This window comes from Xiphophorus hellerii, chromosome 12, assembly GCF_003331165.1.
Source record: "Xiphophorus hellerii strain 12219 chromosome 12, Xiphophorus_hellerii-4.1, whole genome shotgun sequence".
Classification (NCBI taxonomy): domain Eukaryota; kingdom Metazoa; phylum Chordata; class Actinopteri; order Cyprinodontiformes; family Poeciliidae; genus Xiphophorus; species Xiphophorus hellerii.
In genome coordinates this window covers 23,037,378-23,064,305 of record NC_045683.1, presented here as the reverse complement: position 1 = coordinate 23,064,305, position 26,928 = coordinate 23,037,378, and the positions used below count along the sequence as shown (strand labels likewise).

General features: G+C 40.2%; 1 protein-coding gene across 5 annotated transcripts; it reads left to right on the top strand.

The window, feature by feature from the left end:
* The first annotated feature begins 847 nt into the window (after positions 1 to 847).
* On the top strand, positions 848 to 26,834 carry LOC116729817 (rabphilin-3A). Of its 5 annotated transcripts, XM_032578602.1 has the most exons (20): positions 849 to 1,135; positions 10,173 to 10,286; positions 12,530 to 12,612; positions 12,729 to 12,740; positions 14,540 to 14,665; positions 14,842 to 14,971; positions 15,139 to 15,222; positions 15,340 to 15,493; positions 15,567 to 15,611; positions 18,169 to 18,351; positions 20,224 to 20,391; positions 22,092 to 22,171; positions 22,313 to 22,387; positions 22,801 to 22,910; positions 22,998 to 23,124; positions 23,232 to 23,288; positions 23,398 to 23,552; positions 23,661 to 23,742; positions 23,854 to 23,950; positions 24,719 to 26,834. In XM_032578602.1, exons 3-20 carry the CDS (start codon positions 12,539 to 12,541, stop codon positions 24,847 to 24,849), a joined length of 1,890 nt encoding a protein of 629 aa, XP_032434493.1. In that variant the 5' UTR covers positions 849 to 1,135; positions 10,173 to 10,286; positions 12,530 to 12,538; the 3' UTR covers positions 24,850 to 26,834. The 5 variants fall into 5 exon arrangements, with proteins under 5 accessions (XP_032434495.1, XP_032434493.1, XP_032434492.1 ...); XM_032578601.1 differs by lacking the exon at positions 10,173 to 10,286; XM_032578603.1 differs by lacking the exons at positions 849 to 1,135; positions 10,173 to 10,286 and adding an exon at positions 2,426 to 2,515.
* The last annotated feature ends 94 nt before the right edge of the window (positions 26,835 to 26,928 follow it).

The following is a 26,928-nucleotide window of genomic DNA, read 5'->3' as shown; positions in this document are numbered from 1 at the left end:
AAACTTTGTTAGCTTAATGCGGCAAATTTGTGTGACAGTTGATAACGCAAAAACAACCCCGTCGTTTATTACAACTTTGTCACTGTACAACTGATGCAGTTTTACGTGAATTTATTAAGTATCTCAAAGAAGAAAGTACGGTGGTGGAATTATCTTGCTACATCAGTGGTCTTTGGTCTTTTCTTTTGTTGTGGGTGTGGCACAGACGATAACCATTGAAAACGGACTCTTATTCTCTTGGACCGAGTTATTTCAAGTGGAAAAATAATTTATTAAGCGCTATGCCAAATTGTATTGCGATTTCATTTGATGTGCTATTTAAAAACAGCTTGAGCCATAAATCTGATCATTTTGTAATGTAATAAACAATAGGAACATTAGATGGCGCAGTGTGGCCGCTGTTAAATTTGACCAGGTTGCGAATCATTCGCATTTAAGATTTCTTCATTATTCTAAATTGTTGGAGTAAAATAACATTACCCCAACTTGTGTGAGCATAAATATGGCTCACAAGCTAATAAAGGAACCAGAAACATTTCAGGACATTTGATACGTGTGAAAATGAACTCAATAGGGTAATTAATACTTCTAAAATAAAACAGATGAACGATTTCCTTAAGATAAAGTTCAGAAGAGCAGATGTTTTTGTTTTTTATTTTAATATGTATACAAGCAGAACCAGTCCCCTGTAAACCCCTTTTGCCAATGCGCAATGAAACTGACAGTGATTTCTCAATAGTGCTGTCTGGATGGGGAGATAAATTTAGACAGTTCTAAAGAAAAATGGATCAGGTGGTGACTGCCCACTTAAGCATCATACTGTTATCACTTCAGATCCAGGGGTTTCCTTCCCACGGTACCAAGGGCTTTCCATCTTCCACGCAGGGTAGCCAGCTCCCCACGCACTGTGGCGATCCACGGTGCGAGTGTGCAGCAACATAGCGGAACGCATCTCCTCCAAGCGCAGTATATGACAAATAAATAAACGAAGCACTGGTCTTGGTGAGTAGCAACATGCGCAATGACTAACAACTCTGTTGTTGGACCCTGGCAGTGCACAGAAATCTAGTCCGCATCATTTTCTGACAGCACTACGAAAGAGAGGAGAGACAGAGAGGCACGGCTGGATTCTCAGGTAGGCTCCACGATCTCATCGAAACACTGTGTTTTCACCCTATGAATTGCTTCTTCTTCTTCTTTTTGTTTTTGGCATCAGAATTTGTTAAACATGCAAGCTGAATGAATGCACCACTTCATTCAGAGAAGAGCAGCGAGGGAGAGGAAGTGTGTATCGCCTCTTAGGACGGAACATATTTCATTGCTTGTGTTAATTTAATGGGGGGGAAAATCATTTGAGTAATAGATTTGTGAATGAGTGCGCTGTACTCTGTATGCATGTTGGGCCCCCCTATTAAATCTGAGGCAGCAGCAGAGTAAATAAAATGAAAGCATCCTTACTCCCGTAGAGGAGGTGATGCTTATTGACTCCTTAATGGTTTGCAGAAGAAGTACTGTGATTTTGGACCAAGTTTATTCATAGCTGACAAGCTATGAACATTACGCATGGTGTAGTAGGTTACAGTATGTTTTAACTCCACCCTCAGCATCGTTCACAGCAAGTACAGTGTACTCCACCCTCCACCCCTCCCAAACAAAACTGTGCTTCCTTGTTGCAGATCCAACATAAGAAAGCAGCACCGGTCAGATGTTTTGGAGATTGAGTTGTTGCAGTCCCTGGGCTTTGCTGCAGGATTTTTTTTTCTTTTGAAGCGCATGCTGGGGCTTCATGTGACTGCAGCCTGGAAAGAGAAAACATCTTTGAAGCTTATAAAAAAGACACAAAAAAAAATCTGCTGAGAGCAGGGCAGCTCTAAACTCCAGCTGTGTCACTGGACAGGTGATTCACTTGTTTACAGGTTGTGATCTGTTAGATTTGTAGATGTTTGCACAGGAGGGTCAGAGAGGTCCAGTGTGGATTATTGACACTGATACCATAATTAAAATAAGCTAAAGGGGGAGGCGGGGATGCAAGTCTGCCTCCTCCACCATCTCCAATGTATAGACCTGAAGTACAGGGATGAATTGGGGGAGGGGAGGAAAGACTGAACGAACAGTCGGAGACATATCTGCTGCTGCTGCCTTCTCGCACATGAACAACCACGGTATGGTGAACGGCCGACACCCCTCTCTTCGTATTTCTTTGTGTTTCTGCTAGGCTGTCGTCATTTTTGTTGGTAGAGGAAGGACTAGAGAACAAAAGAGCAAATGTGGAGCAAGTAAAAATCAGAGGCAGAGAGCTTCTTGGACACATGAGTATTTGGGTAAAACATGAAAAAAGATGGAGGAATGGAGTAAGAACACCAGTGCACACCAACTGCATTATTTAAAACTGGATGCTGTCATACCCATAATCCCTTGTCTTCAGAATGTCTTCCTCTCTAGCCGTCCTCTCTTTTCAACTGTGCCAGCTGCAACTGTGACCTGCTCTGCTTTGGGGATGTTAAATTTGGTGCAGGTACCATGAAAACACAGAACACAAATGCCCCCCCCCCCCCCCCCCCCCCCACACACACACACACAAAAAAGCATTTCATCACTCCGACTGTCGTCTTTTGATTTTGCTGTTACCATGGCCACAGTTTGTACAGGTGTGTGACTCTTCGGTGGTCTTCACAGTCCATGCAGTCCACATCACGTGTCACACTTTACATTTCTGCACGTTTTAATGGCGAACTTGTTAAGAGGAAAGACTCATCATTCTGCCATTTGTGTCAGAGCTTCAGAAGGGAGCGGCTTCATTTTCAAATTGTAATCAGAGACGTGGATTAGGATCTGTACACCAAGATTTTCTGACGATTAAACGTGCCTTAGCTGTGCGATATTTTGGTAAAACCAGAGATAATTGTTATGGGCTTTAAATCAAAATGTCAGCAACATTTGTCAGCTTTTCGCAGTGATTTCAAAATCTTGCGGTTTACATTCAGAGTCAATTTTGACCCGTTTTTTCTCTAAGCATTTTTTTAAAGAATTCAGCAGTCTCCAGACCAGAAATATTTGCTATTTTTTTGGTTTTGCATGCATAATGCCACAAGTGAAAGAAAACTAATACATGAGATCACTCCGATTGCGCCGTATAATAAAGGAGTGACAGTATCATGATGTGGGCATGCTCTTGCTGAGCAGGGGCATGGAAAGTGGCCAACAAAATCCTCTAACCTTTCTGTATTATTTTTAAAGCCCTAGAGTATTACATGAAGTATAAAGTCAGTCTTCCTCATCTTTTTTAAATCAAAAGCTGTGCCAAACAAAGCCTTTGCAATGCATTCTACAGTCTTTGGACCACGATACTTTTTCAACTTTTACCACTTACATGCATAAGAAAATACATACGAGCATTACTCTGCACATCACTCTGATTGCACCATCTCTAAGTAGAAACATGGAAGTGGCAGCATTATGCTCTGGGGATGCTTTTCTTCACCAGAGACAGGGAAGCTGCTCAGAGTTGACGGGGACAATCGCATCCCCATCGTTGTCCGCAGCTCTGTGTGAGCTGAGGGCTACCCCTATAAAAAACTCGCCGAATCCTCTCTGCCAATGCCAAACAACTTATTCTCCTATCAACTCTTATTTATTTATTTATTTTTTTGTTTCACTTATTGGATGAAACAAATAAGTGACTGATGTTTGAAGAAACAAAACACGCTGGCAATCTGGCAAACAATTTATTCACTTAGCGAACTGGAGCTTCAGTGAGAGGACCAGCAGTTTCTCTTCATCTTCTCTTCATCCACCTTCTCTTCATCCATTTGGTCACACACTGCTGTGGGGTGGTTTCCCATTTTTCCAGACAGCCAATGTGGTTGTGTTGTACAATGGAGTTTAAGTCAGACATGCGTCTCTGCTCTCAGATTTTAGTGGTAGACTCTGATAAACTCTGCTCCGTGGGCATCGACGTCTTAGAGAGTTCAAAACCCTAAGAGCGTGGAGATGCGGGACTGTTTGCTTAAAATCTGTCTGCCTTGACATTGCTTCCAATGATGACATATAGCTTGTTTTTCCTGTGAGGGAGATGCTGCCTCACACTGCCTCCACAAAAAGCTGCTTGGCAGAAGATTTGGACTGCTTTTCATGGGTGCAACCCACATGCTCAACGCTGTTGCTCAACCCACAGATGCATTTTCCCTATAAATGTGGTACCATTTAAGAGGAAATAAACTGTTTTTTTTGTTATCTTATGACACTATTGACCTTTATCCATTAATAGCTAGAGAAGAAGATGTCCAGAGACAAAAGGGCAAGATATTCATTAAATGGTCCAGGGTTCGGAACCGAACCTGAAATAACTTTATTGAGGCTCCTTATTTGGTGCACCTGCTCATGGAGTTATGACAGGTGCCAAGAAATGAAAATGGCGTTCAAACTTAGAAGATTTATGACCATTTATGTTTTTCTTCATTGCTATAATAAAGAAAAACATCAACCAAAACCCAAATGTCCTTATTGGCAATGTGCCTCATCCTGTTTTGTCCCAAAAGCTGTACCAAAGCTTTTCAAAAGCATCCCACAGTCTCTGGACCAGAGCAGTTGCCAACTGCGATGTATTGAAAATGCCTCGGGGGATTTGTACCTGGTAGTTCATCTGCAGGCCTGGATGGAGAGTCGGGTAACCCGCAGGCAAAAATGTGCCAGTGGAGAATACCCAAACTATGTGGAGTATCTCTACTCGGCATGTTGCAGTTTACTGGGGACAGCCGCTGAGTGTCTTTACAAGCAGCCTTTTTCTGATTTAAAGCTTCTGTCTGGTGCTTGTTTCCCAGAGATGGGAAGAGATCATGGGAGGGAATTAAAGGAGCTTGACTGACCAATGCATCAGAAAAGCAGTTCTCAGAGTCCCACCTCTTACTCCTCGGGGCATACAAGAGTGAATCACCATCAGCCTTGCAAAATGAGACTGGCTGCAGGCTCTTACTGGAGTGCAGTTAATTCACTGCTCCATGTCCTATTGCTTTTTTTTTTTTTTCAGACATGCTCAAGTTCTAAAGAAAGGCTGCGACACAAGTACTTTGTGAATGACATAAAAATAGTCAAAGAAAATTAGGATCAGGGGACATTTCATCTGAAAAAATAAAAGCAAATCCCTTTGATTGTAGAGTACAGGGTTTGACATGGACTCACTGTGCACTGAATTGCTTCAGGAAAGGAAAACACAGCTCCTGGCCGTTGTGGGTCTGTTGATCAGAGCCAACATTTGTGGCCGGGTAGCAGCACGGTAGCTTGTCGGTCACTGGACGGTCTTTCCTGTTTGTTCTCCAGCGAGGCAGGTCCTGGAGCCGTGCCTGCCTAGCGGATGTATCTGTGTGTATTTAAGCGCTACAGCATTCTCACATTGTCGAGGTGAAGAGTCCTCACAGATGGTCCCGCAGATGGTTCCCGTCAACGGCATTGTGCGCACAAAACATTGATAATTTGTCAGCACAAAGATCAAACAGACTACCATACATACTGTTACCCAAAACGGAGTTTCTCAGTCTGACGCGCTCTGTGATTCACCTCCCCCCCCCCCCCCCCCCCCCCCAACACACCCCTCTTTCAACTCAAACCTGCTTTCCGGTGCAGAAGGCTTGTACTAATGCTTTAACGAGGGAACTTAGAGTGAAGGGCCATGTGGTTGAGGGCTGTAAATAATTCAAAAATGCTGAGTGATGCGTTCTTTCTGCAGTGGAGGGCTTTGTGTGGTGCATTATTTTACAGTGTTGTTTAGCACTGAGGCATAGCGTGTTACCATGTTGGCGTCTCACCATTTTTTTTAATGGATGGAGCTTTGCCATCTCATAGGAAGTGGGTGGTTTCCTTGTGTATTTTTGGCGTTTCTACCCCGTCGCCTCCGTCCCTCTCTCTGAGTGACTGATGTGCAAGCGTTAGACATCATGGGCTGAATCTGTGAAGTTAGCTCTAAAGGCCGCATTCCCATGGCATTTACAGTGGCTATGTTCTGCATGCCCCCACAGGTTTTGTGACAGATTGTGATTTACATCTAAATCTAACTTTTTTCTCATAAACCTTTCCATATTTCTCCAGCATGTAAAGTATTTATAAAGGCAAAAAAAGAAAGAATATTTCACTTTATTTTTTGGGATTCTGTGCCAATTTTCAATACTAACATTCTTTTTTTGTGGCAGTTAATTATATTTAGAATTGATGCATATGCCTATCCATCCACCAGTGCAATATAGTAAAATTATTGAGGACAAATAAATTGCTATTTGTCATTTTTTGAATAATAAATAACCTACCTCTGACATTTTGCAATAGGGAGTGCTGTGTCCTGGATTGGTGCATCATTGGTCTATAGAAATTACTTAGATAGTTTTCAAGTTTCACATCCAACATCAGCTGGATGCTTTTTTAGCTGATGTTGTCAGCTTAAACATCCAGCTGACAGGATGTTGGTGTTCATTAAAAGCAAAATGAGTTTCCAATTTTAGCTATCATTAATCATTGTCTCACGGCTGATCAGGATGTGTATAACCAATTTGTGACCTAGTGCCTACTAATTCGTTTCTTTTGTATATTGTGAACAATTTAATATTGGTCTGACATTTATTAATATACCATAAAATGTCTACTTCCGGAACACATGCTTTGTTACCAAAAGAGCTAAAGTATTTCACAACAAAACATAGTCTTTTAATGACTTGTACACATATTGCAAGAGTCATTGCTTTTTGTTAGGTAAACTAATTTGAGCCTCAAAGATGCATTATGATCTAATTTGTAAAGAGAATATAGTACATAGTGTTACACAGAGCAGTGCAAGTCTTGTAGTAACTAATCTTTAAGAAGTACAGTAATACCGTACATAACCTTTACTCTTGCAGAACTAGGAAGCTGTTTGTGTTTCAAGGTTGTTGTTTTCTCTTCTAACCAGGAAAAGACAGCATGTTTATGCAATGAAACCTAAACGTTCACTGCAATTTGAAAAATCTGTTGCAGCACCCAGAATATTGAATCACATAAAGTAGATATGCTGTGTTGACATGAATAAAAATTCTGGCATCAGTTTAACATCAGAAAACGAGTCGGAAGAAACTGCTGACGCGAACCTGCAGGGACCTTGGGTTTGCCAATTACGAGTGCTGCTGATGAATAATTGGCTTTTTCTGCTACAGTGGAGCTTTAAAGTGACTTCAATTATACATAAAGTTTTACACCAGTGCATCAAGATATTAGTGTAGTTCTGGAAAAAGTTAGATTAAAGTGAAACCAATCATTTGACATGAATGTTATTCAGTTTTCATTAAGCTATTCCAGAAACATCGTTGGTGGATAATGCTCTGTTGGCGTTATTGTCAAAACAGTTGAATGGTGAGCATTTTTTGCTCTTGGGCTCACCTGACACCTGTGAGATGTAACAAGAACACAAAAAAAAAGCAAAGCAAATTTTTTATATGTCTAAGCCTTGAATACAAACAGCCACGTGATTTTTGTTGTTGTTTTGATTTAGGTTGTCCAACATTATTTTTGACTTTGCCACAATTTGATATACTGATAAGATTGTGCAAAGACAAACTGGTTCTGAGATGGTAAACATGGGCATTAATAGCTGAACATTACATAGGGTACAGTACCAGAGTAAATAGTCAACAACATCGTTTAAAACATGGATGGGCTTCAGTTTGCTCCTCCAGTTTCAGATTATTTCTCCAACTGTTGTCTTTTTACTGCCTTCATTTCACATTTTCCTCAAACATCTCGTAAATAAATTGCTATTTCTAAGAGCATTTATTATTTATTGATAACATGAATGCATCCAAGCAGAACTGTTTGTTTTAGACAAATGTCAGTAGAAAAGAGATGACGTCCCATCCCCGATAAAGCTTTCTGTCCATAATGATCCATGTCAGATCAGTCCATCTATTCCCTGCTTCATCGGTGTCACCCTGCCTGATTTTTTCAGATCTCATTGACTTCAGCAATGTCTCAAAATCGTTACTTTTCCTCTCAAGAAACAGAGAAGGATAATTCTATTCTAAAATTTTAAGCTGTTGTCATTTCCATTCTGTTTTGTTTCCACTGCACTAATGAGTCATATGTGCCACTGAGCACCATATGACAAAATCTATCTGTGCATGCACCCAACAAGACATAAAGAAGCAGAGCTTCACTTAATGGCACTCCTGCAGGACATCCACCTGAAGGAGCCATGGATATAGAAACAGTAACTATCAGTTCTGGACCCCAAACATCCGACTATATGGACGCATAACAAGAAGCACTTTTCCTCAGATCATGTAGAGCAGGGGTCTCAAACTCCAGTCCTCGAGGGCCGCAGTCCTGCAGTCTTTAGATGTGCCACAGGTACAAAACACTGGAATGAAATGACTTAATGACCTCCTCCTTGTGTAGATCAGTTTTCCAGAGCCTTAATGACCTAATTATTCTGTTCAGGTGTGGTGCAGCAGAGGCACATCTAAAAGTTGCAGGACTGCGGCCTTTCCAGGACTGGAGTTTGAGACCCCTGATGTAGAGCAAACAGAAAGTGTACTTCTGGGTCAACATGCAAAACATAATGTGTGAAAACAAAACTACCGATGCAAATTATCCTCATGGTGACTCACGGTGGTGACAGCATCATGCTGTGGGGATGCTTTTTCTTCAGCAGGACCAGAGAGGCTTGACAGGGCCGAGATGAATGGAGCTCAATACTGAACAACCCTGGAAGAAAACTGTTTAGATGCTTCAGAACTTTAAAACTTGTGTTCACAGTTGCTATCTTCATTTCTGACTGAACGGAACTTTTAGTACCAAGGAATAGACAAAACTTTCTTTCTGTGGATGCACAAAAGTGTAATTGCAGAGAAATGTAATTAAAGCATTGAGTTCAGGTGGCTGAATACAAATGCACGCTCCACTTTTCAGAGTTTTCTATCCACTAATTCCTTTCCTTAACAACTATTCGCTCCCTGGGTACTGATCTGTCTCATCTATTACCATTAAAATGCATTAAAGTTTGTGGTTGTATATAATCTGGAGAGGTTTTAGGTTTTGAAAGGCACTGTGAATGCTGTAGTAGTTAAATCAGTTAATTTGTGGTACCTGAAAACATGACTTAACAGGTTTTTAGATGGCTTAAAAAAATCCTAAGAAGAATCAAGCACCACCCTGCCGTGGTGTGTATTTTGGGTTGGTTGCACGAGGTTTCATTTATCATTTTCCAAAACAGACATGTCTGAAAGCATCATAAAAAAACACTGTCATATTTCTGAAAAAAAAAAGGAAAAACAGGAAAATATCCGCTGCTCTCCAGAGAGGAATCCACCAACTGACTGAGTCATCTGCTACAGCCGGAAAACACGTACAAGATGACTATTAAACTAAGTCAGGATCACAGATGACGCAGTTTAGCTGCATTTATGGTCTTGGTAGCTCAGGCGATGGAGTCTGAGGGCTGCAGTGATGTCATACCTGGAGAATAACGAGGCCCAATATGACAGCACAGTCAATTATAATTGGTTTTAAACCAATGCACCCTAAGCAGTACCTTCCTTCAATTGAAGCATTGCATCTGATAATGATAGCTATTTGGGGTGTTACAGACATTCAGAGACTTCAAACTGTCCCCTGTAAGCCAACGGGAATGGAAAGTCCACTTATCTACTGCAGAAACATCACCTTAACTCTAAAGCGAGTCTCCCATCTGTCTTTCCCTAATTTGATCACATTACACCAAAGTGGGATAATTCATTTTGGCAGAAGAAGAAGAAGGGCCACTCTTGAGAGTCTTTAGTGTACTACAGTATGGTCAGAATAATGTGTCATCTGTCAAGACACTGCTGGGAAAAATTATAAAAAGACTCAGTGAGTTACAGAGCGCACAGAAGAGGATACAAACAGCTAACTGTAGCTCAGAGGTAGCCAGATTAAAATAAAAATAAATAAATAAGCAAAATTAAGCTTGACACAATGGTAGTAGCAGATGTGAAAGAACGCCAAAGAACAAAAAACAAGACCAGATTGGACATAAAAGAATAAAGCAGACCACAGAAACTAAGGACCATAATGTGAAGATAACCAGAACTTCACAAAATTTACTACTGGTACCTCAATCAATAAACAAATGATAAAATCCAAAGTCAATGATGATTCTTGTTTTACTGTTGACTATGCAGCAGTAGCAGCATCAGATGGAAAAGCCCCCACCCAGTGCCTATTGATAGCAGATCTAATTAGCTGCTTATCTGTGGGCCCCAGAGGCTGACAGACGACAGATTAGAAATCAAAAGGTATGTTGCCTTGCATTATGTTAGATAATACAGACAGCTTTAGGAGAGCGATGTTGGCACAACTTCTGTTTTTTTTCCCCTCTTTTGCATTTTCTCCTGGGTTCAGTTTTGGAGTTTATTGCCTTGTAAAACTTAGGGAAACAGAAATCAATAGACATTTTTTCTCTTTCTCATCATTACATGTTCTCTGCTGTTGATGTTTTGGTCTTATTGGAGTATGTCTTATTGGAAAAACAAAATTGTATATATTTTTTGTCCATTGTCCCTAATTACAGGGTAAAAAAATATGCCCAGGGGGCTCAAATATATGCATACATCACAACTGATGTTAGGTCAAACGTCTGTTGCGGAGAGCTGGCACACCTTTTATTGACCTCAACAAGCTACTACAATGCTAGCTGTACATTTGACCGCCCTCTTTTTTTAAAAGTGGTAGAAATCATTAAAATTGGTTGGTTAGCACACAGAGGCTATAAATCATCCTCCACAAATGTTCACTTTTAATGCAAACTTGACAATTGTAATGGACTTTTAATGCAAGTTTTAATGCAACTTTGCATTAAAAGTGTCATTATTTACCGAATGACACTTTATGACAACAGAAGTCATTCATGAAGACTCCTTCATGCTCATGGCAGGTGTTATGTCATGTCTATGACGGTGTCATGTCAGTCTTATGCACACCCCTTCAAATAAAGTGTTACCAATGTTTTGTCCATATTTTGACAATCTACCAATGAAAGATTGTCTTCAATGCAACAGTAAAAGCCCGTGTATATAGACTTTTAAACAACACCGTATTAAGAACAGTCTCCATACCTAAAGAAATCATTAGTTTTTCTGTACGTGACGCCCAACAGAGGTTTTGACTTCATCATGTTTATCTTGTTGGAGTTTGCTGGTCCTCTTTGAGTGTCAGTATTTCCCCTCAGGGCTCTGTCAGGCTGCAACCTCCCTCTGCACACTCTCTGCCAGAGACTTCAAGCAGCCTTTCACAAGGGCCACTTGTGCACATGCAGCAGACTTGCCATATTTTCTGTTGATGTCTTCATATCATCCTCACTCCACCGCTATGAGATTGAATTACAGTGCTGGTGTATCAAATGCACAGGGCACTCACTGTCTCCCACTGTAATGATTATCACTCTGCCCAGCCGGGTTTTGCAGCTTAAATCAAAGCTGCATCACGTTTTCTAATTTTTAGCTTAAATATTCCACCAACAATTACACCATTAGGGGTAAACATCCTCTGTCTCCAGCGCTAATGCTCTATCCCAAATCCATATTTCTCATTGAAAAAGAAAAAAAAAAGAATTAAATTACAGGAGCTAATAAATATAGCTATCAGCAACAGAGCTAACTGTATAAAAGGGAAATTGAGTCACTCCTACTGTGTCTCTTTCTGTCATAAGCATGGACTTGCAGACTGGAAGCAATTCTTGGCGTTTCAATTACAGCGGCTCAATTAATTGGCCATACCACGCTAATTTGCTCAACCTTATCTCCACAGTCCTTACACAATGCAAATAAATTTGAAAGACTTACACCACTGTCTCCTGCATTTTTTTCCCCTTCTCTGGTTACTAACACACCGTTGAAAGCACTGCTCTTTTCACTGTATGCACAGCAGTCTGCCGCTGTCACAACTACCTGAACCAAGCATACATGTAAGCATACTTTGAGCTCGCTGGAAGTAGCAAGCCCAAGATAACCAGATTCTGGTGTAATCTCTCCCCCCCCCCTCCCCCCGTGTTTTGGCTCAAGTCCTGTATTTCTGAGGAATTAATTTGTTTAAACCAGCTTGGCAGGATGAGATGGTACTAATTAGGCAGTGAATTTGGCAAGAGGAATTGGGCATGTGCTCCCACTGAAAGCTGCAATGTCTTTCGTTCTTGATGTGCAAATTTACAAACAAGCAGACTTTTTTCCCTGAAAGCAACACTTGGACTTGAAGTTTTTTTGTTTGTTGTTGATTTCAGTAGTTATCTGCTGTGGTCATCATATGCTACCTTTTATGACTCCATCACCGTTGCCTCTGGAGTGCTGACATTGAGTAGAAAGGGCTGTTTTTATGAGAAAACATTGAGACGATAGTTAAGCAAAAGCTAAAAAAGGTCTTGAGGAGAGTATTGCTTTATTTTCAAATAGTCATTTTACATCTTCTTCATAAAATCAGTTAAAGGTTATAAAACTACCTCTGCTGAATGCAGACCCGACTTATCTCTTCCCTCTCCCCTCTGCAGTAGAGCAGCATGACGGACACAGTAATGAGCGGTGGTTCGGGTCGCTGGGTGTCCAACGACCGGCAGAGGAGCATGCATCCGAGGTGATCCTACTTTTCACAATATTTATGCCTCTGTACCTCCTCTGAGTGGCCACATCATGTTTAACCGTGACATGCTTTGTTTCACCTGCATCTGTTTCTGCCGTGTGGTGATAAAGTGATAAAGAGCAGTAAGTAGTCCAGTTTTTCTATGTGCATTGCACGTTTCCATTGTGTGTGTGTGCGCTTTTATAAAGCAGCTATTTTTAAATATTTCCTGTGAGGGACTGATTTGTGAATAGAGTACCCTCTACACTTACTGAAACACCTGGTCAAGATGTGTTACATTACAGAATAAATTATCCTTTTATGGAAGTTGCGTCTTAGTAATAGCTAAAGTATATTCAGTGAGCAAAATCTCCACAATAAGATAATTGGTTGCAAAATCACACTTTCTGGCACCCCTTAAAAATAATATCCAAAGTTGACATTGATTATTTTTATTTATTTATTACATTTTGTTTTGTCTTGTCTCTTAATTTATGTTTCTTGTGGTTTTATATCTGTTCCTAGACCTTTGTAATTCCCTTTGTGTTAAACTTGACTGTATGAAAAGGGTTCTATTCAAAAGGTTTAATTGATTGTGATTATAATTCATGTTTTTGTTTCATTTATCTTACATTACGGTAATTCCATTTATACTTGTGTCAATAAATATTTGGATTATCCTCAGATTGTCCAACATGCATCTGCTAAGCTTCTGTCCTGCTCCTCTAGGTCACACCTTTACTGATTGCATCAGCATTCAGGTTCTGAATTTGAATTTTAGAGTGCTGCATTATGATGCAGCATTGTATATTCCAGATTTTCTCCAAGGTCATGTCACCACCGTGGCCCTGGTCAGGCTCTGGACTGTTGTTGCCCTTATGCTTTACAGTCTCTGGGCTCACTGGACTTCTTCAAGAAGCAGCTGAGAAACCATCTGCTTTGACAGGCATTTGGGTAGCACTGTATCTAGTTTTTTAATTTTATTTTAGCTTTTTAGTTTAATTTTAAGTTTATTTTGATTTCTATATTTGTGTCATTTCTGCTGTTTTGCTATAAAGCAAAATGTCTTTTTTTTTTTTATCTTGAAGGGCTTATTGTGAGTAAATGTTTTCATTTTACTTTCATTACATTGTTCATGTTCCCTTGGGTATAAATAATAATAAGTAATAATTAAGAGGTGAATCAGTGACCCATTTCTCTTAACCACTTGTCAAAACGGGAAAGACCACGGAACATGTCGTACCACTAAGACAATATTCAGATTCAAGGAAGTGTTTCCAAGAAAATAGGGCCTTGCTCTGGTCATATCTGCAACCAGAGCAATAGCAAAAACAACTGGAACCCGAATTTAAACAAACAAGATGATCAGAGACTCTGAGCAGTTGCTGCTTTCCTGTTCATGGACATGTAGCTCCATTCAGCCACTATACATTCATGCTGTCGGTTGTTCAAGAGATATTACAGTAGTTACGGTACTTATTTTTTGACTCTCACGTTACGCTGTAGATGGATATTGTCATTTGCTTCTCACTTTTTTAAGCTAAATCTGGCCCTGTGGAGTAAAGAGTGAATCGAAGAGCTACCAGAACAGTAAACCGTCTTAAGAAATTGGTTAAAGTGTTTCCTGTATGAATGCTCCAAAACTGCGAAATGTTATAGAAGACTCTATGCTGTACTATTACTAAAAGAGGATATTAACAGCAATTATTTAAGTCAACCAATGTGGGATTTTCCCCACTCAAGGAGTGTACTCACATTATACACTTCTTGAGTGTATAATTTTTTGATTTTAAAAACTATTTCAGTACGAGTTTATGTTTAGGGTTTTTATACACCTTTACTAGAGGTGTGTGTAAGTGTGGAGGCTGCTTTGTAAATGTGTGATTTGAACTGTAAAAAACCTTAAACTGAAATAAACTTAGGATTTTTATTTGGCCAACAGGGGGAATTGGACGATGCAGTCTGGCTCTGGTCCTGGTCCAGACCTAACAGATGAGGAGAAGGAGATTATAAACAATGTGATTGCCCGCGCTGAGAAAATGGAGGCCATGGAGCAGGAGAGAATTGGGTGAGAATTACCAAAACATGCATTTAGGTTGTTCTTTTTGCATGCCTGTGTTTTTCTTTTAGATGGGTGCAAAGTTGAATAGAACCTCAAAATGAGACGAATGAGCCGCATAATTGTAAACCCGGAATAATTACCAGTGGCATTGTGAGTTAGACTTAGCTGTGTTGATGCTGCAGGCGCCTGATAAACCGCCTGGATGACATGAAGAAGACGGTGTGTGGGGACGGTGTTTCTCGCTGCCTGCTGTGTGGGGAGCAGCTGGGCTCGCCTGGGGTCAGCTCCGTCGTGTGTGAGGACTGCAAAAAGGTAGCAATTGTAAAAGCACAAACCAGGAGCTCCTCTCCTGAAATGTTCCACAGATGAAAAAATTGCCTAAGCAGTCTTTAAATATGCATTCGCAACAGCAATACCTACAAAAACAAAACAAAACAAAAACAGAGCGGCTGTCATCAATGTCCCCTTCTTATGTGCAGAACATGTGCACAAAATGTGGCACTCAGTGTGGCAGTCGAACTCGCCCTGTGTGGCTGTGCAAGATCTGCAGAGAACAGCGAGAGGTGAGAGCTGGTAGACAGAAAAAAAAACCTAACCAAAAAATAAAAGAAACAGACTGTTGGGCATCCAATGATGCATTGACTATTTCCCCCTGAGTTTTAACAACAAGGTCTCCTCAGGTATGGAAGAGGTCCGGTGCCTGGTTCTTCAAAGGCTTTCCAAAGCAGTTCCTGCCGTCGCCCATGCCGTTGTCTAAACCGAAGGAGACAGCTCCTCATGAGGCAGCAGAGCCTCAGAAGCCGAGGGAGGCAGCAGCTCAACCAAAACCACCAGGTACAGGCCCCTTCAGGCACCGCCCTGACTATCAAAAGATCACTTATGAGAAATGTGTTTTTTTATCTTTTAGGTTCCCATCAGAGTCAGACTTCAGCCTCTGAGGAGCAGGTTTCAGGCAAGTGTTTTCTTTTCTTTGTGTTACTTTTATAATGCTGATATGCATATAATATTACTTATGTAGGAATAACTTTACATGTTCTATCTATCTATCTATCTATCTATCTATCTATCTATCTATCTATCTATCTATCTATCTAGAGCGCAACATACTATAAGCCGCACCTACAATTTTTTTGAAAAAACAAAAACAAAAACTATACATACAGTATATAAGCTGCTGGTAACTCTCGGTTTTCCATAAGGAAAGGAAAACCTTCTGCTCCGTCCTTAATCCATCTCCAATTCAGAACCATGGATTCGTTCTTACGTGCAGCGGCTCTTATTTCCTTCCTGTACTGCCAGATCGATAGCCCTCAATTTAAAAGCTGCATCATATGAGTTTGAAGAAATTTCTCCGTCGTGCCTGCTGTTAGCATGTGCTTATTCTAAATGAAAATTAGCACTTTCTTCTTTGATTTCCAATTTTGATTCCCAATGATTCACTTCCTGCTAAAGGGCCCCCTGGTGGTTGAAGAAAAATCCACAGAAAAGTCGCACCGGCCTATAGGCCGCATGGTTCAAAGCGTGGGAAAAAAGTAGCGGTTTATAGTCCGAAAACTACGGTATATAAAAAACTGCAACATGCGCTTTATGCCTCATGTTGCACAAATACCTCTTATCACCATCTGGCTAAAATGGTCTACTTCACAAGGTTGGATTAGGTCTTATATTCATCTTGCCACCACACATTGGTAAGTGGGTGGTATTGGAGAGAAAAATCTATAAAAATCTTAGTTTTTCCTTTAATAGAAAACCTATAGGGTTTTTAATACGCTGTTAGAAGAGCATGAGAAGTGGACAACGGGGACTGTACAATGTATTCACAACAGGGGTGTCAACAATTATATTCTTTTCGACTTTGGTAAACAAAAAAACCCAACTCTTCTTCCTCTTTTTTTAATGCTAAGCAAATGTCCTCCTGTTAAAAGATGAGCTTTCCTAGATTTTTCAGTGTATGCTTATGCTGCTGGAGCGCCTATTAAACGGATGGAAAATTTGGTGATTCTGCCACATTTGCACAGAATATTTGTTATTATCCTGGTGTTGGGCTGGAAACTGATGTGAGGTCACCCTCATAATCTAACAACTAAACTATTATTGAATTTGGCAGCTGGAATGCTCCCTTTTCTACCTGTTTGACTTTACTGAACACACTGTTATTCTATTACAGCACTTTTTTTTTAGAATGGTCTGACCTTTCTGAATCACATAAAGATCAGAAAATGTAGTTAAGGTTCGATAAAAAACAATGAAGTAGTTCTCCAATTTAGCACACAGTGGAAAGTTGTCCATTAAAAACCAACTTTCGTTTCATAATCCAACTGCTCTCTCAAGAAAAAATATCTCACAATATTTAAAATGTGCACAACAATACCCACTCCCACATAACTGCACAAGCAAATAAAGAATTTAAAACTCAAACTTCAGAGGGCCCCAGAAACTTGTGTTTCTGACGCCCTCTGAAGTTTGACTCCCTGGGCGATGAGCCATGTCGCCCCCATCAAAAACCACCTGCCACCACTTCTAGATCTCCAGTTTCCTCAAACAGATGTGTTGTTTTGCAATTATAATGAACTTCAAGGTGACTGAAAATGCAGCATTGTGTTAAATTAAGGAACAGCATATAGTGTTAAAAACTGAAATGAAAGTATGCTTGCTGGGTTTCACTCAAAAAGGTAAAAAAAGAAAAAAAGTGGCTGCACAGCTTGCCACTTTTATTTTAAGATGTGCTGAGTCATTGCCAGATCTCATACATTCTGAGAGAAAACACACACACACACATACAGAGGCACAAGCAAAGTAATTTCTCTGGTGCTGTCTGAAACAGAGAAATTTGTTTAAACAATATTATTGTACACAACCTGTTTACAGTCGTAACCTATACTGTTAAGTGCCTGTCAACCAAAACAAATCACCAATCAAATTTCCTAACAACAGCATTCCCGGTGCATTACAAACCAAAAGAGACCAACACAAGGAGTCACGCCTTTTTTTTATTATCGTGTTTCATATGGCACGTTTCTTTTTGCTTTCATTAATGGACCACCTCTATAGTGCAGTTGGTTCTACCATTTAACCCCATCTCACAGTGCTCTGTTTTCAATAGTCCAACTTTTTTTCTGGTTCCCAAAGGTGACAGGGCCACCCGCTGTCGCTGTCGACAGGGATGAAGTCTTTCAATTAGCCAGTCAGGAGTTGCATGCTGGGATATGGAGCAAGCCTCCATGTGATGCTGCCCTTATGGGTCAAACAGTTTAATTTCAGTCTCAGTGGGATCTACCTGTGTTGTGTGATATATAGCAGAAAGATGAGGGATTGTCTTGCAGGCTGCTCGTTCCCCCTGCTTGTTGTTGTGTATGTAGGTCATCCCCTTTGCAACGTAAACCCTGCGGCATTAAAATCTCCAGGAAGACGTGGCAGTTTTACAGATTGCGCTGCAGCACAGGGATGAGGTGGGATGATTTTGCATTTTGGGAGTCTTTCTGTTTTCACTTGTACACGCTTGCTTTTAGGTGCGCAGATGCAGGCCCGTGCTGGTTACCCACCTGTGGCCCCCAAACCAGCTATGCGTATGGGTGCAGGAGGAGTTGGTCCTGAAGAGGCGGGTCAGGGAAGTCCGGTAGTGATGAAGAAGATGGTTCCGGTGCACAGCTCCAGAGCACAACCTGCTGCTTCAGCCGCAATGTCCCAGCAGGGTGAGGAACAAAGTATTTCTCTATAGAGTTGCAAGAGAATGTATATTTCTTAAAACTGTTCTACATTTTGTTGTGTAATACCCCAAAAGAACCATTTTTAAAATTGTGATTATGGGCGTGCCGTGGTGGCGTAGTGGTTAGCGCGACCCGTATTTGGAGGCCTTGAGTCCTCGACGCGGCTGTTGCAGGTTCGACTCCCGGACCCGACGACATTTGCCGCATGTCTTCCCCCCTCTCCTTTCCTGTCAGCCTACTATCATATAAGGGACACTAGAGCCCACAAAAGACCCCCTGGAGGGGTAAAAAAAAAATAAATTGTGATTATATGTGACAGATTGACAAAACTCTCCCAATAGGCATGATATTAAGTTGAGGAGAATCTGAAAGTAGGGTTAGGTTACTAAACAATTTGCAAACCTTTTCAACGTATAACTGTGAACCTACCAAGACTCGGTCATCTACCTAAACTGACAGGAGAGGCAAGAAAAGCATTATTAGCAGGAGCAGCGAAAAAACCCATATAGCTGCAGCTGCTGAGCTCAGGTTAGAGATTTATAGACAGGACAACTATTAGTAGTACGCTCCATAAATCTGGTCTTTTTAGAAGAACAGCAAGACAAAAGCGATTGTTGAAAACAAGTCATATGAAGTCTTTCTGAAGTACAAGCCATCTGTTGCAGGAAACTAACACTGCACATTACCCTGAACATGGTATCCTTGGGATATACATAGGGTTGGACAATATGGCTGAAAAATTTATCACAACATTAGGGTTTGTATCAGTCAATATTGATAATTGTTGATTCATTTTTTAAAATTTAAATATACAAAATTCTGGAAAGTTGGTGACATGATCTCTCCTGTTTTATCAACAGTTTCCTTTCAAGCTGTTCTACTCATTTTCCACACCGCTGTCTTTTATTTTTAAGCAGTTATAAGCCACGGTGGCTCAACAGGTTGTTGCTCGGTAACCAAAGAGTGAATGAGTTAGTTGATGCCACCAACCTTATTTAGTTGGCCATGAGAGGCTGAAGCAGCTAAAGTCTTTCCTCTGCCAAAATCCCCCCAGAATGCTGTCTGTATTGGCGGTGATATGACATTAAAGTTTAATCACAATATATTGTGGTATTATTATGACAACAATAAAGGCGACAATAAGAGCTATTTATCACTTTTTTAGGTAACTGAGTAATCACAGCCCCACAAACAGAGATACTCTTGAAATACATTGCCAGTTCTTTAGGACACCAGGCACACAGAGAAGTGTGGTTTATATCACTGGAATGTATACAATAACTGCATTTAATCATATTTTCAAATGTATTGACTTTTATTGATACACCATTAGTAAACAAACTGTAGAGAAAAATGGTAAAAATAACAATCCTGGCAATAAAAACCCCTAAAATTGATGTTTCAGGGGTTTTAAAACATCATTAATTGGATTTTATTGTGACAATGACAAATCAAAATCTTATCATGATAAGACATTTATCCCGATAAATAATAAATGATACGATAAATGCCCACCCCTAGCTGTCCAGTTCTCAATTGGCGTTCAGAAAAATGACTAAGCATTCTATCAGATGTGCTTTCTGTTGATATTGATCACCTGTCTATCACTATATATATTGTTATTGATTTGCTATTGAGCAGAGAGGCATACGCCCAGCCCTAGTGTCATGCTATGGGGACAGCATTGACAGAAAAGCTGGTCGAAACTGATGTGGAGATGGTTTGACTTAAATTCAGGGCAATCCTGAAGTTTGTGTTTGTAACCGGCCAAACTGTGGGGTTTTGAATAGTTTTGCACAGCACTGCAACGTGCCAGCCACTAACTTGCTTTAGCTGTGGTGTCATTTCCCTTAATAGGTCCTGTGGCAGGAGATGTGGGTGCTTACGCCTCGGAGCAGAGAGCACCTCCCGCTGTAAGAGAGGACAGGAGGCAGCCGGCTGCCTACAGCACGCCCCCTCCACGACAGCAACCTCCCCCGGCTGATGATGAGGAGGAGGCCAACGACTACGACTCTGACGAAGCCAGTGAGTGGACCATCTGCGCCCCATTTCATACAGCATGGTGGCAGATGTGTTCAGTTTAGGTTCATTTTTTGTACAGATGACATCTGGGCTTTGCTACAGGTGAATGGAAATGTTTTTCTTTTCTTTTTTACTGTAGCTGTAAAGAAGATATCGTGTGCTATTCTTCTTTTTCTGGCACCATTTCCACGTTCATTGTGAACATCTGTCTTTAAATGCATCTATTTTTCCTCCTAGTGAGCAAATGGGAAATTACAACACAATATGTCGTCACAATATAAAGAACTAAAGCCAAGGAGAGTAATAACAACAACATAATCAGCAGTGACTCATAAATTATTCAAATATTTTCCATAAGCTCTATTTTAAGGAAAGAGAATGGTGCTAAGCCATCAATGGCTTTAGCCTGAAGCCATGAAAAGACTCCATTCTCTCTCAGGGGAGTTCTGTTTAATTTATTTTTATTTAGGTCCAGGTCTTTGGAACTGTGCAAATAACTTTGAATTCAACAGGGCTATCGGGTTATAAATCCCCTGGAGCTGGATCCTTTCCCTTGTGTAAAGAGGAAAGATGGCAGAAATAGCAATATTTTTATGGACCTAATCTCTGAGGGGACGGGATGGTTTGAATAGTTGGGTCCTGGGGTAATGACATGTTTCTGCAGTTCTCGTAAATATTGGACATAGAAGTGTTTTGGTTAATAAAGCGTAATAAAAGTAATACACATGGTGTGGAGTAACAAAAGATGAATTTGCTGGTATTACAACAATGTAATATGTTCAGTGAGCATGGTATGCTCAAAGTTATGTTCTTTTCAAACAGAGTTTTAAGAAATATGTTACTAAAAAGTGAGTTAATCATGGTTGGTCTGTTTGGGTTTTTACCTGAGTCTTCAATGAGTCAGTCACTTGGTACCAACAATATTAGTTGGATTACTATAAAAATTTGTCCAAACAAAGTGGCACACACATTACTGTGAATGATTTCTGTTATTTTCTTACAAAATATAAACTGGGCTTCATACAGTCCTTAAAAGCCTGGAAACAGGATATATGATGACATAATACCATGGCTTTGTAAGAATTTGTCAAACAAAGATCGGAATTATAACACTCAGCAATTCACACTTTCTTTTAATATAAAGGCATTTTCAAAAACTCACTAATGTTTACCATACACACTGTGTTGTGGATATGGTAAACAATGCAGTATGGTTAAATGCTCAAGCATTTAAATTCTTAATGTGAATTTAAGCATTTTTCCACACTTACATTTAACAGGAGCCACCTTAAGTCCTGTAGAGTTGCAACCAGATAACACAAGCTTGATTCCCTCCTCCAGCTTCTAGCTCTCTGACAAGAAATAAAAACTCCTCCAAATAAAACTTGTGTGGGCAGCATAGGAATCTCTTATACGGCTACATATATATACATATATATATATATATATTTTTTTTTTTTCCCACTGAGAATCATCTTCTATAGGGAGTGGAGAAAACCCTGTGACTTATCAGAAATTATGAAGTGAAGACTAAAATTGGGTTAGATTTATTGTTGTCTTTATTGGTTTATCTTCCCCTTTAATCCACCAGATAAAACCTGTTATTTACACAGGATTGTCTATATTTATACTTTTAACCCCTTATGTGCAGACTTGCCGTCTCCTTCTTGTTTGATGCTATGTGTGGTCTGGGTCTCTTTCAGCAACTCTGGGCTCTCTTGAGTTTGGCCTTTTCTACGATCAGGAAAGCAACAGCCTCCAATGTAGCATCCTCAAAGCAAAGGTACTGTTGGCCTCATTCTCGTGCACAAAGGGACAATTTCAGTCAAGTGGTTTATGCTGAAAAGCTCCTGAATGGCACTTTAGCTTAATTGCGCTTGCTTGATTTGTGATCTGATGAGCGTAATGCTTCGTTTCTCTTCAGGGCCTGAAGCCCATGGACTCCAATGGGCTCGCAGATCCTTATGTGAAGCTTCATCTGCTTCCTGGGGCTAGTAAGGTAAACGCATCAACTTGAGGCTTTTCCAGACATTCAAGTGCCCTAAAAACCCAGGGAAGTCTGAAAAAGTCTGGATTTTGGTTAAAGTATTAAGTATTTGTATTCTCCTCCGATCCATCCACTTTTGTACAAGTACAGTAAAGCTTTAAGCTTTTAAGTTTTAAACAACTGGTCATTTAAGTAGAGAAATATATAATTTTGTCTAGAATAATATGTAGGAGATTTAGAATCTTAATTTCCTGTTGTTTCTTAATTACACTAACTAAGGGCGGATTTTAGACCTTTTTGCTCCGACAGGAGCTATCTGTCAGATAGTAGCTCAAGCCTGACACCTTGTGGTGTCAACCTGCAATCTAAACAATCACTTCGAGAAAGTGTTAATTACTTTTCTCAATCTACCTGACATCCATCAGTCCAACAAGCTGCGTACAAAGACCCTGAGAAACACTCGCAATCCTATGTGGAATGAAACGCTCACCTACCACGGCCTGACCGACGAAGACATGCAACGTAAAACCCTCAGGTGAATTTCTGGTCCCACACAGATACACTTGGACCCACTGAGCAGCAACCTTCTGTGTTAATTTACACACTTCATTGATTTTCCCAGGCTCTCTGTCTGCGATGAAGACAAGTTTGGGCACAATGAGTTTATTGGCGAGACCCGGGTAGCACTGAAGAAGCTGAAGATGAATCAGAAGAAGAACTTCAATGTCTGCCTAGAGAGGGTTGTGCCTGTGAGTTAAGCCAAATTTTAAAAAGAAAAAAAAAAAAAAAGCAAATGATTTCCTCTGCTTGTTTGAATCTTTTATCTGGCTTCTCATGATCTTGTTTTTCGACACAGACGAAGAGAACTGCGACAGCCGGAGGAGCAAGAGGGATTGCGCTCTACGAAGACGAGGCAATGATTGTTCGGAAGCATGTCTAAACTTGACCAAATCCCTCAGGAGTTTATGCAGATGTTAATATTCACTCCTGTTCAACTATGTTCCCCCCATGCTGTGTCTCAGCCAGGGAAGGAGGGCACGGATGCAGAGGAGCGCGGTCGCATTCTGATGTCCCTCATGTACAGCACCCAGCTGAATCGCCTCATCGTGGGGGTCGTACGCTGCGTTCACTTGGCTGCCATGGATGCTAATGGATACTCTGATCCATATGTCAAAATGTAGGTTGAGGCGGTGAAAAAAATATGTGTATATTTTTTTTTGCACTGTAATTAAGTGACTCCAGTAAAGACATAAATTACTTTGTGCACTATGTGTGAAATTTGTAGATGCCTGAAACCTGACATGGGGAAAAAGGGCAAGTGCAAAACACAAATCAAGAAGAGGACTTTAAACCCAGAGTTTAACGAGGTTAGAAAGCAAGAAAATTAAATGATCTCAGCTGATTATTTTTTTAGCAATTCATGCCATTTTGTAAAATCTTAATAACTTTTTTTTTTTAATGTCTGGATCATATTTTAGGAATTTAGCTACGACATCAAACACAGTGAACTGGCCAAGAAGACATTAGACATCTCTGTGTGGGATTATGACATTGGGAAGTCCAATGATTACATCGGTGAATATCCAATCTACCTTGAAGGACCTTGGAAAAGTATTCGCACCCCCCTGAATTTCTGTACATTTTTCCTTGCTACAACCACCAGCTTCAATTGTGGCTTTAGCTGTATGGTTAGGGTCATTGTGCTGCTGGAAGGTGAACATCCACCCAGCCCCAGTTTTTGTAACCTCTAGCAAGTATTCTGCACAGATACTCAGCGTTTAGCTTCTTCCCATATTCCCATGAACTTTAATCACTCGTCTACTGAAGAAAAGCATCACCATATCATGATGCTGCCACCACCAAATTGCACTGTATGGGGGGGACTGCCAAATGTTCAGTATTGTTTTGACCTGACCACTGCACCGTCTTCCATGTTTCGAAACCTCTGACGCCTACGTAAAACAGCTAGATTTATACTGAGATTAAATTACGCACAGTTGACCTCTGTTTAGTAATTGCAGGACTCTTCAATACAGTTAGTTACATTAGATTTCATTTAGGGGTATTCGATTAGAAAAGGGATCTTGTGGGTTAAATTTCCTATATCATTTTCCTTGTACTTCACAAGTACGCACTACTTTGTCTCAGTCTCCTTCATACAGTAAAATCCAAATAAAATAAATGGACGTTTGTGGTTGTAACATGGTAAAATGTTCAGAAAAAGGTTGAGGGATATGAACACTTTTGCAATGCTCTCCACATCACTGCTGTGATGCAGTGAAAACTGAAATTCCTCATCTGCTTCACCACCTGCTTCTCACATGAGCCCCTCCTCTCTGACAGGTGGCTGTCAGCTGGGCATCACCGCCAAAGGAGAGAGGCTGAAGCACTGGTACGAGTGTTTGAAGAACAAGGACAAGAGGATCGAGCGCTGGCACACCTTATTGAACGAGAATCACATTGTCAGCGATTAACCATACATACAGCATGGGCTCGCACCTAATCAGTTTGCATTCATGTCTTGTTGCACTTTTACAAATGTAGTTTTTTTTTTTGGTTGTTTTGTTTCCATATAGATTTTAATATAACCAAACACGCAGGCACTGTTTCTTCCTTCTCCCGTATAATCCCCTATTTTTATAGTAGCAGCTTGGTCACCGATACACAATTTGCTTCTGGCACAAATCTCATGTGCAAAGGAATCTGAAGTTTTAGTAACACGACCCAAACGAACTGTTACGTTATGGAAAATGCTGCAACAACAACAAAAATGGCCTTCAGAAATGCTTCGTAGTGACACATTCTTCACTGAAGTAAATGAAGCGTGAATTGCACTGGAACAGATCAGGAAAAACAATATGTTATGGCATCAGAACCATCGCCTAAGCCCACGAAGGCCTCAAACTGGGCCCACAACTCAAATTCATGACTTAATTGCCATATGAAACATATAGAGCTCTCTAAGCATGCCAGACCACAGCTGCACCTTAAAATAACTCAGCTGTATGAACATATTGTATATTTCCACAAAGAAATGTTTACATAATGATACATTGCTCAGGATAGGATAGACATCTGATACAACAGATGATTCATACGTGAGTGAACCATGAGCTAGAAAAATCTGTAATGAGTTGCTGTTAATTTGTGGTTTAAAAAAAATTTATATATATATATATATATTCTAGCACACTTATATTGTTTGACAGGAGTTTTTCTGTAGTGTTATTCAAGATGTGTGTGCTATTTTACGTTTGTAGGGCGTAATAACTATGTGTTAAGAGAAACCGGAAAGCGATCCAAGATTCTGATCTTTCATTTAGTTTCTTTGGGAAAAAAAAAAGAAAAGAAGAGAAAACTAATAGAATCACGTCCTGCTACCTCTGCTCGTTCAAAGCTCGCGGTTCACTCTGACACCTCAGAGGGTTTTTTTTACTGCACTGTTTACATTGAATACACATGGTTAAGTCTGCTACATGTTTACAGAAGAGAGAAGACGGAGCAAGTCATGTCTAAAGTATGTGCAGTCTATATCTGCATGCACTGTGCTTGTGACTCTCATGTGCCTGGGGCATTCTTAGCCCGCTTTTACCCCGAACATTCCCCTCTTTCCCCCCTGTCTCGCTCTCTTCCACTCCCTGATTATCCAAGGCTTAAGTGAGTGTTTGTTCACTAATTAAAGCAAATCAAGGAAAGCACACCTTACACAGTGGAATGACCTCTATTTATACAGTAAATTGTCTGCAAGTTATTCCAGTGTGACAACAAAGACAAAAAAAAATTCTATGCATGGAAATGTCTTGTGATTAAAGATGTATATATATATGTAGATAGATAGATAGATACATAGATATCTGTCTATACATATATTTACACTTTGTTAGAAATAAATACTATTGTACCTTCATTAATGTTTACAGTTTTCACCATGACATTCCTACTGATATGGAGGCCATACGCTGCATGACTATGATTACTAAGGTTTAATCTGGATGAACTGGTTCGCTAGTACACAGAAGATTGACAGAAAGTCAACTGAGCATATCAACATAAGATGTCTATGAGTAGCAGATTAATCTTAGCATTTAACCGAGAGATCTTGTACATGCACATTCGAAGCTTACCAGTGTCTTGTTTTCTCAGTAAAGAGCAATGCCCAGATGTGACAATGACCTAGTTCTACACTGTGCTACATCAACAACTGTGATCATGATGAGGTGATCATCAATCGCTTGTAAAAACAAAATCGACAAAAAAGTAAATAAATAAAAGGCTTCTCTCCGAGCTAAAGTGATAGCCGCCTACTACCGGATTCTGCCAGTTCTGTGGAATGTTCCTCAATCTCTGTATTTGTACATAGATAGTGCATGAAGTTGAAATCTGTATGTTTGCTAATAACTTTGCATGGAAAGGTTTTGCAGAAAGTTTACACAGACAAATAAAATCTGATGAAAATTGATATTTGTTCTTTTCTGATTATTTTATTTTTTATTTGCCTCTGCAGAGAATAGATGCATCACATTGCAGCAGTCGCTGCAATATAATTATGGTTG

What these genes read in the sequence shown, in the direction of transcription:
- LOC116729817 (XM_032578601.1), top strand. Translation starts at nt 12,539, where the DNA reads ATGACGGACACAGTAATGAGCGGTGGTTCGGGTCGCTGGGTGTCCAAC. An exon ending in AGCTCAACCAAAACCACCAG is followed by an intron (nt 15,494 to 15,566) that starts GTACAGGCCCCT and finishes TTTATCTTTTAG; the next exon opens with GTTCCCATCAGAGTCAGACT. An exon ending in ATGCAACGTAAAACCCTCAG is followed by an intron (nt 22,911 to 22,997) that starts GTGAATTTCTGG and finishes TGATTTTCCCAG; the next exon opens with GCTCTCTGTCTGCGATGAAG.